At 45.3% G+C, this 10,000-nt stretch overlaps 1 protein-coding gene across 3 annotated transcripts in view; it reads left to right on the top strand.

Moving 5' to 3' along the window:
• Window positions 1–10,000, top strand: part of LOC143035159 (uncharacterized) — an 80,032-nt gene that overhangs the window by 69,802 nt on the left and 230 nt on the right. For all 3 annotated transcript variants that reach the window (XM_076201793.1, XM_076201795.1, XM_076201794.1), the window contains exons 6-12: window positions 193–297; window positions 1,268–1,387; window positions 1,666–1,772; window positions 3,168–4,073; window positions 5,014–5,175; window positions 6,075–6,162; window positions 6,955–10,000. The exon at window positions 6,955–10,000 is cut by the window's right edge and continues 230 nt beyond it. In XM_076201793.1, the coding sequence (XP_076057908.1) occupies window positions 193–297; window positions 1,268–1,387; window positions 1,666–1,772; window positions 3,168–4,073; window positions 5,014–5,175; window positions 6,075–6,162; window positions 6,955–8,208 (2,742 nt within the window). In that variant the 3' untranslated portion in view covers window positions 8,209–10,000. The remainder of the gene's footprint in view (window positions 1–192; window positions 298–1,267; window positions 1,388–1,665; window positions 1,773–3,167; window positions 4,074–5,013; window positions 5,176–6,074; window positions 6,163–6,954) is intronic.

The raw sequence follows: 10,000 nt of genomic DNA, 5'->3' as shown, positions 1-10,000 counted from the left end.
CCACAGCGTGAGAGACAGACAGAGAGAGAGAGAGAGAGAGAGAGAGAGAGAGAGAGAGAGAGAGAGAGAGAGAGAGAGAACGTGTGAGAAACAAAGAACGAGTGAGAGAGTGGTAGAGCTCGAGTAAGGAGATGAGATAAAAAGGGGACTAAAGAAAACGGTGACCAGAAGGTGCTCTGCTCTTGCCAACAGGTCCAGGAACACACTTTCGACAATCTCATCAGTCTGACCCACATCAACCTCGATGGCAACATCCTGACCACTATCCCTTCGGCCATCATCCTGCCAACACTCCAGGTGAACTGATAGCTGTGTGACAACATAAAGAGATCACAAAATATGTATATTTTGTTTATGTGTATGTATATGTATATGTATATGTATATGTACTGTATATGTACTGTATATGTATATGTATATGTATATGTATATGTATATATATATATATATATATATATATATGTATGTTTATGTGTATGTGTATGTGTATATGTATATGTACTGTATATGTATATGTATATGTATATGTATATATATATATATATATATATATATATATGTATGTTTATGTGTATGTGTATGTGTATGTGTAAGTGTATGTTTTGACTGAAGTTCACAACAGCTTCTGTGTTCACGACTTTCTTTCTGAGGAGTTCTATGTCTCTAACGATGGAACTGTGAGCAGGAGATAGCTCTCATAAGAGCTGTCCGAAGGACATAATGAGTTCTTGTACAGAAAGAACACTTTTGTTATAACAAGCTTTCGACCTATATAGGTCATCTTCAGGTTCTGATACAGGCAGAGATGTTAACAGCTTTTAAAGCAGACCAGGGTGCAAGGTGAGAGAAAAACGGGAACGTGATTGGTCGAGATGAGCCAATCACGTTCCTGTTTTTCTCTCACCCTGCACCTTGGTTTGCTTTATATGCTCTACCGGTATCAGAACATGAAGATGACCTATGTAGGTCGAAAGTTTGTTATAACTAAAGTGTTCTTTCTGTACAAGAACTCATTATGTCCTTCGGACAGCTCTTATGAGAGCTATCTCCTGCTCACAGTTCCATCGTTAGAGACATAGAACTCCTCAGAAAGAAAGTCGTGAACACAGAAGCTGTTGTGAACTTCAGTCAAAATTGTCTACATGAGGACCTGCTACCTATATACACCAGTATGTATACGTGTATGTATATGTGTTTGTGTATGTGAATATGTGTATATGTATATGGGGCACCGTACCCTGTACCCAACGACCATCCAACTTTGCAGGAGCTGACGCTCAACCAGAACCCTAGAGGTACGGGCGACGGAAGCCCAAACATGTTCGAACTGGACGCCACCAGGTACTCCCAAGATCTCGGTCATCTTAACAACTTGTCTCTCTCCCAGGTAAGAGTCCGAGTATGGATACACACAGAAAACGTTCGCTAGGTTTTCTCTTTTTTTTCCAGAAGCGTTCTCCTTCTCTCTCTGCCTTTCCATAGCACCCTGTTCCTCTCCCTCCTTGCCCCTCTCCCACTCTCCCACCTCTTCCCTTTCACTCCTTCCCACCTACCCGTAGTCTCCACAGCTTCTCCGAATCGCTCTATCTTATGTCTTTCTGTTCCCTAACATCACGTAATTTTTGTTATGTCACGTCACTGACCTCTCTCCACCTGACGTTCCAGGTGCCCCTGAGGGAGATCAGCGTCACGTGCTTCAAGGGCATGCGTCACGTCACACACCTCCACCTCGAGAAGTGTGAGGTGGAGGTCATCTATCCCAAGAGCTTCGTGTAAGTAGAAGACAACCAACCTCACGTCCTCAGCTGCACCACTCACTCTCACAAGCACCTCCCACTCTCACAACTTCTCACTCTCACAACAATCTCCCACTCTCACATAGTTGACAACCTTACGTCACGCGCCCTCATATCCTCACTTTCCACCTTTACAAGCACCTCTAACTCTCACAAAGACATCTCTCACAAGAACCTCCTACTCTCACAGGAACCTCACACTCTCACGAAAGGCATCTAGGCTACTGCCTGAAGGTGAAACTGGACTTACTCCAAACATCATCACTATGGAGAAATTTCTGTCAAGCGAGGCAATAAACTCATTAGCAGCGAATCTGCGTTCAGATCACCACCCAGCACTAAGACAACACCAACACATTGTAGGCCCGGTCGCAGATGCAAACTGCCCCAGATGGAATCTCCTCATAACATGACCAAAATGATTCAGGGGCTCAAAATTTGCCTTAAGAAGACGCTTAGGCATATTAACTTACACTATCTGGAAATATGAATAATGCCGGGTGATATAATAGAGGTATTCAAATGGTTCAAGGGCTTTAACAAGGGAAAAGAAGATAACCACAATAACATTAACAATGGTAATAATAGCAATAACAAGATGAGCAACAACAATATGAGCAACAACAACAATAATAAAAACAACCAAAATAACAGCAACAACAACACAAGACAGACTATACCTTATACTACACTGTGTTACACCCATTAGCAAATGAATATACAAAGAAAAGAAAACTGGACGGAACACGTGGCTGTTGGCGGTTGCCTGGAGTCCGCTGGTCTCCTGTACGAGAAACGGAGACAACAGATTTTCTTATTGGTTAGATTTCACATTGATATTTATGGGAAATAATGCGAAGACAGGCCTTTGTCATTTGGAGAAAAAAATGTCTAAATAGATAGAAAGGGTGAGTATGGGTCAATTTACTAGCGCTTCTGTCCCAGAGATCATGGAGGTGACCGGAAGTGGGCGGGGCTTAGATGACGGTCATCTTGTGAACGGGCGAGGGTGTTTCTATCTCTTTCTCTCTCTCCTCATTTTCACTCTCTCTTCATTCTCACTCTCACTCACTCTATTTTTACTCTCACTCTTGCTCTCATTCTCATTCTCACTCCCACTCTCATTCTCACTCCCACTCTCATTCTCACTCTCCATTTACTCTCATTCTCACTCTCACTCTCACTTTCACTCTTGCTGTCACCCTCACTCTCACTTTCACTCTTGCTGTCACCCTCACTCTTATTCTCATTCTCACTCCCACTCTCACTCTCACTCTCACTCTAACTGGCCCTTCTGTTCACCTCCCCTCCCCTTTTCCTTTATAATCTCTATTTGACTTTAAAGATAGGTGGTACTCACTCCTACTGCAGAGACATGTCGAGCCTGATGTACCTCTGGCTGCGCGGCAACTACCTCAGGGTGTTGGACAACAACACCTTCGTGGGCCTCGAGCACCTCCTCTTCCTCGACCTCTCCGAAAATCGCATCGGGTGCTACTCCTTCACCGTCCCTGTCGGGCCTCCAGTTCCCGTCATGAAGGACTTGGACGAAGACGACATTTTCCATTCTCTTCGGCAGCCTCTGGAAGCCCTCTCGAAGGTTCACAGGGCCTACCGGGAGCAGAACCTCCAGCGGAAGGACCCTGTCGACACCGTCCTTGAGAAGGGTGTCCCTCAGAACCTCGTCAGGTGGTTCTTGCCCATGAAGACGAGGACGAAGCCAGGCCCTCAAGGTGAGGCGCGCCACAGCGTGGGGCGGTACAACCATACGCCTTTCGTCCATCTTCGGAGGCTAAAGACGCTGGACCTCTCCGGGAACAGGATTTCCATCCTCGACGACGTCATCTTCAGCGACCTCATTGAGCTCGTGAGGCTCAACCTCAGCAACAACGACATCGAGGGATGGGACGAACACGTCTTCAGCAAGATTAAGAATCTAAGTGAAATTGTCCTCAGGTTCAATAGGATTCGGCAGCTCTCGAGCTGTATGATGGACGACCTGGGTCTGACCTACACCCTTCTAGACCTAAGGGACAACATACTGGCCTGCTCCTGTGAGCTGCGGCAGATGGCTCAGCTATGGAATAAGAGCGACTTCGTCAAGTGGGATGGTGTTTGTTACATGGAGAAGCCCTTCCTACCCACCCCTATGCAAGACTACCTGAATGAGGACGACTGCCCCATGAAGGAGAGTCCGGACTTCTCGACGATAATCGCCTCTTCTGTCGTCGTCGCTTTGGTCATCGTGACAGCGGTCGCCACCTACAAGAAAAGATGGTAACTAAACAAAAACTTAATTTTTGTTCTCCTTACATGTGTGTACAGAGGCCTACACACGCAGCACAAAAACACACCAAGGCAGCAGGACAGGAGTCATAGTAATGGATTCAAATTGGACAAATTTAAGTTTAAAGGGGAAATAGGCAAGAACTAGTTTACCAACAAAGATGTTAACGAATGGAATAAACTTAGTAAACCTGTAATGAGCGCTGAAACTATTAGTTGTTGAGAATATTAGATAATTCTATGGATGGGGATGGCAGGTGGTAATGGACATGTAACTGCCTGGTGTAGGCCTTATGGTCTCTTGTAGTCTCCTCTGTTCTTATGCTCCTTAGACGCTGGTACCTGAAGCAGCTGCGTGGGTGTGGATGAATAGTACCTCATGGCTTGGGTACCTCGTGAACAGTACCTCTCTGCTTCATATCTTAGATAACCTACGATTACTTAGACTGGGGGTTAGGTTTGACTGAATGTTATCATGATCGTTATTATTATCGTTTTCTTGTTCCGATGTCCTCGTTACTGTTCGTTATTTCAACCGAAACGTAGAAGAGGACTGAAAGAACCTCAAAACGGGGTACCAAGCAGGTAGGGGGGGGGGGAAGTCTCACCGTTGCCGGCCACTGTAGGGCTACGGGTTTCCGGTCATCGAAACTCGAGCCAGTAATTGTTGTTATATATTTATGCCCTGCATCATTAATCCTTTAACCCTTGTTCGTGAAAGTGGAGGTAGTGAATATCATTACATAATCACGTCCTGCTCGAGGTGATCGCAGTTCGAAATCTGCCGCTAGTGAGTTGGACCAAGGGCACGGTTCATTGAATTTCACGCTGTAAATTTCTTTGTGAGGGACACCGTCCTAGTCCCCTGATAGGGAGGATTCGCGACTTTAAACCAAGTCATCATTAACCCCCTTCCTTTTATCTCTGCCAGGTATATCCGCTACTTGGCCTACAGTGCCAGACTCCGCATCAAAAAGTATCGGGAGGACGTGACTTCGAACCGCCATGCCTTCGACGCTTTCGTCTCCTACGCCAAGGACGACCGTCAGTGGGTCTTCGAGAACCTTTTGACCAAACTGGAGGAAGGCGGCAGGTCAGCTCACATACCAAGTTTCTGTAGCCTAGGTATAAAGCGAGACGAAGGCGACGCAACGCAGACCAAAGGCAGACTTCCTGTTGCTGAATCAAAGTACACTTCTCTCTCACTTGAAATGTTTCTAGATGTACTATCTCAGCATTTCAAGTGAGAGAGAAGCTCAAACTGTACTTCAGTTCAGCAACAGGAAGTCTGCCTTTGCTCTGTGTTGCGTTGCCTACGTCGCCCGCGTCTCAGTTTGCGCTTAAGCTTAGAGTTCTTCACACCCGTCGATTTTTTTTTTTTTTTTTTTTTTTTTTTTTTTTTTTTTTTTTTTTTTTTAACAGAAACGACTTCGGATACAATCTTCCGTTGTTTGAATTTCCAAATGTCAAATTACATTTGCGTCCTACACTGAGAACCTGAATAACGAGCTAAGAGAAGTTAAAATTGTACCTATGTTAAACACATTGTTGAAATGTTCATAGAAAAGTTTAGAATACTGCAGGCGAAGCCATCTTTCATCTGTTCAAACTCACAACATTTGACGAGAATTGAGGATGAAATGGGTGTTACGGTCGTATTTCCATACTTTATTAAAAACCATTTCATTTTCATAATATCAAATAGATTTCTCCCCCCCCCCACTCCACTCCCACCCCCCACCCACCCCATCTTCGGAGTTCTAGGATTGGGCGAAAGGTTTGAAACATTACCACGTTATCTAATCACAGAACAAATAGGTCAGACATTTTTTTTTCTGAAGACTTGTACTAATAGCCTTCTGAGGATGATAGAGGTGCTTTGCACACAGCCAATTTGGTCAAAGGGGAGGATCATTAAAAGCTCGTTTGTGTACACAGCATATTTCCGTCCAGTAACGCACATCTGTAACAAGACATTAATACCTTCTATAGGTATCGCGTCTGTGTGCATGAGCGGGACTTCACAGCGGGCCAGGTCATCACAGAAAACATCATCGAAGCCATCGAAAAGTCGAGGAAAGTAAGTGATTCACACAACCTCTACAGCCCCGTAGATCCAGAGGTCTTGTTTCAACTCGCACATGCTCTGTGTGATCACTGAGGACGAAGACGAAAGGAAAGCGTAGATACCTTTGCCCCAAAGATACTACGCCAGGAGACGCTGATTACCTGCGGCCGAACCTGTCACCTTTCCCCTATTTAGCGATTTGAGGGACTGTTAGAGGGATCAGTTAACCATCAGTCATTACAGGGAATTGGAGAGGAGTGCGGGAATCGAACACGCGACTAGCCGAATGCGAGACCAGTACGCTTCAGATGACGCCATAAGCGCTCTGGGTGAAAGACGTCGCCACAAAACCTGAAATATAAAGACTAATTTATTAACGCGTTCACAACAAATTACTTTTTATCATTGCCGGGCATTATGTCGTCCGGTGCCGTGATCGTTAGCGTACTGGTCTCGCATGCGCTTAGTTGTGGGTTCGAATCCGCACTCTTCTCTGATGCCCAACAGTGACTGTCTATGAAGTGCCCTAACAGTCCCCAGACCGCGTAGCAGGACAAAGGCGACGGTTCCGCCGCCGTTACTCAGTGCCTCCTTGCGTATGCTCCTCACCTTCAGGCAATACATATAATAAGGAATTGAGATTTAAGTTTTAATGTATACGCACTCATGTCCTCAAACTTTCTTCTTCCTCCTCCTCCTTCAGGTAGCACTGATGTTTTCAATCTTTCTAGTGTAGGCCTTATGGTCTCTTGCAGTCTCCTTCATTCTTATGTTCTCATGCTCTTCTTCTTCTCCTTCCTTCAGGTCATTCTCGTCATATCGAGGGCGTTCGTGGCTTCGCCCTGGTGCATGTTCGAACTCCAGATCGCGGCGCACAAGATCCTCGACGAGAGGAGGAACAAGGCCGTCCTAGTCCTCTTGGAATCTGTTCCTCACGACGAACTCCCCAAGCACCTCCGGGTCCTCATGAAGATGAGGACCTACATCGCGTGGGTTCCCAACGACCAAGGCCAGAGGCTCTTTTGGGCGCGGCTCTTGAGGGCCGTTTCCAAGCCCTCCGATAGTGAGGACGTCATGACGTCTTCTACAGGAGTTCCCGAAGAAGACCCACCACCATCACCACCGCCAAAAAGCTCTAGTAATAACCTAAACTCATCCACGCAAGTGATCCCATCCTCCTCCCTTCCCTCTTCACCCTCAACAGAATCCTTCAACCAAGAAACCGATTTGAAATGTAAATATTCTTCAGGTAATACTCTCTCTTGTCCGTCTGTACACCCACCTTCTCTCTCGGCCTCCCGGACGTCCCTTCCGCCATATAAGTACAAATATGTCGATTCAGGGTTCTGCTCCAACGCCACAAGCTGGTCAGAACTTTCTGCAGGACAATTGTCCTCGATGTCGTCTTCTGCCTTGTCCTTTTCGGGGACGACTTCGACTCTGCCTTCGTCGAGAACGACTTCATCCTCGTCCTCGAGTATTCCTGCAATATATTACATTCCCCCCTCCTCCTCCTCCTCCTCTTCCTCTTTCAATTCAGCTCTTATCAACAAACAGCCAGTTTCTTCCCAAATTTCCTTCCCCTCCTCTCCCCTTTCCTCCTTTCCTTCCTCCTTCACTACTTCTTCCCCTTCCTCCCTCCCTTCCTCTTCCCCCTCCTGCCTTCCTTCCACCTTCAATACCTCTTCCCCATCCTCCTTCCCTTCCTCCCTCCCTTCCTCTTCACCTTCCTCCCTCCCTTCTCCCTTCCCTTCGTCTTCCCCTTCACTCCTCCCTTCCTCTTTCCCTGCCTCCTTCCCCTCCTCCTTCCCCTCCTCCTTCACATCAAATCTCCGCCCAACCTACCTCCCCTTTTCCTCCTCTGTATCATCGTCCGTCCCCTCTTCGCCTTCCCTAATCTTGTCCCTGCCTTCACCCTCAGTCTACTCGACAGCATCGATAAGTAAAACAAAAACAGTCCCTTCTGGGGTTTCTACCATCACGTCAAATACAGAGGCCGATGTCCAGAGAAGGGTAAGAGACTTTCGCAGAGTCGGTGAAGAAGTGGCGTCACTATAGGAAAGAAAGTGATGTTCAAATGTTTTCTGAAATGCCAAAGACTGAAAATTAGTTATTAGTATTTCTCATATGAAGAGACTAAATTACGTGTGATTAGTTGTCCTCTTTGTAGACTTTGGGAAAGTAAGTAACAATAGATATAGAAATAAACAAACGAGTATTTTAAACATTTAATCATGAAGCGTCTTGTTCAGATGATTAATGTTCCGACTAAATTGCAATACACTTATGAATTACCACTGATCATGAAGCAATTAATTTATTCAAATAATTCAACTTTGAGTAATATCTATGTATTCAAATATGGAAAAACAAGATAACGCCCCCTTGAGCTTTCCACCAATCACAGCGCGCCTCGCCTGTACTCTCTGCTCCCACCCCCACTCAAAAACGATTTTTATTGGCGGACAGAACCAAAGGGGGCGGTGTCTCCTTTTGCCAAGTTATGATATCGATTCAAGCTCTTGAATTCTAGATTATAATGATAATTAGTTTATTGAGTTAATAGTGATACTGAGATACACTGACAAAATACAATTTATGTAATTTCTAAAACCAGTCTATTCTGAGTACATGATGTGCGAGGCATTGTTGTCTATATATGATGGTGCCTCTGCTGCAACCGGGTGGTGTTCGGGGTCTTATTAGTGGTGATAAGGTCGAAGGTTGTCGGTGCGTTGCTAGTGAGGTTTAGCTGGTGTACAATTTCACTGATGTTGAAGTGATTATAGTGGGGATAGAGGGGCGCCTAACCTATAATTCTCATGTGATATTTAGAAATTAACCTCATTGAGACCATGACGGACTTTGTACATTTTATTCTGGCTAACATCGGATGTCTTTACCTAGCAAAGGGCAGGACCCGTGCTGAGAAAGACTATACACTCTTTACATATTACGTTCTGGTTCAAACCAGATGATTTTATTCAGCTCGGGGCAGGACCCCGCGCCGAAGGAGCCGTGTGTGTTACATACATAGTATGAGTACCCTAGACACATACTTTGCCATGTAATCGTTAGCTAGAATTAACAAACATGATGCAGCTCATCTAGTAGTATCCTCTAGAAATAGTTTCAAAGCCTATCTAGGCATTCTTCCCTTTTAGGTTTCTCCTCTAACCACCATTATTTTTAGAAATCTAAGCAAATAATAATGATAGAAAACAATATTTGCTCACGGTTATGTTATTAGCTTCTATATGAAGTCTGGATGTAATATGGGAGGTAATTTGCCTTGCTTAGCCTAAGCTCAGTGAGACGCAGGCGACACAGGCGACGCAGCACAGATCAAAGGCAGACTTCCTGTTACCGAATTGAAATACAGTTTGAACTTTTCTCTTTCTAACTTGAAATGCTGAGGTAGTACAATTAGAAGCATTTCAAGTGAGAGAGAAGTGTACTTCAATTTAACAACAGGAAGTCTGCCTTTGCTCTGCACTGGGTAGGAGTTACTGGATTAGATAGAGTGAGAAGCGAGGTGATAAGGAGAGCGGAAGTGAAAAAAGAGATGGCAGATAGGGTTGATGAATGATCATTGGGATGGTTTGGACATATGGAAAGAATGAGTGATGAAAGAATAATAAACGAGGTGTGGAAGGCATAGGCGTGGGGAGTGAACTTGAGGGGACGACCGAGGTTAAGATGAATGGATGGGGTGAAAGAGGCGTTGAACAAGAGGGGAACGTCTGTTGAGCAAGGAAGGGAGAAGGCAGGAGATAGGGATGTGTGGAGAATGACTGTGTACAGATGATACTGCTTTGCAAGGAAGGGAGGGGACGGGGTACCTATGTAT

Source organism: Oratosquilla oratoria, chromosome 18 (genome assembly GCF_046742065.1).
Source record: "Oratosquilla oratoria isolate Oo_2021 chromosome 18, ASM4674206v1, whole genome shotgun sequence".
NCBI lineage: Eukaryota > Metazoa > Arthropoda > Malacostraca > Stomatopoda > Squillidae > Oratosquilla > Oratosquilla oratoria.
This window is presented reverse-complemented; position numbering and strand designations above follow the sequence as displayed.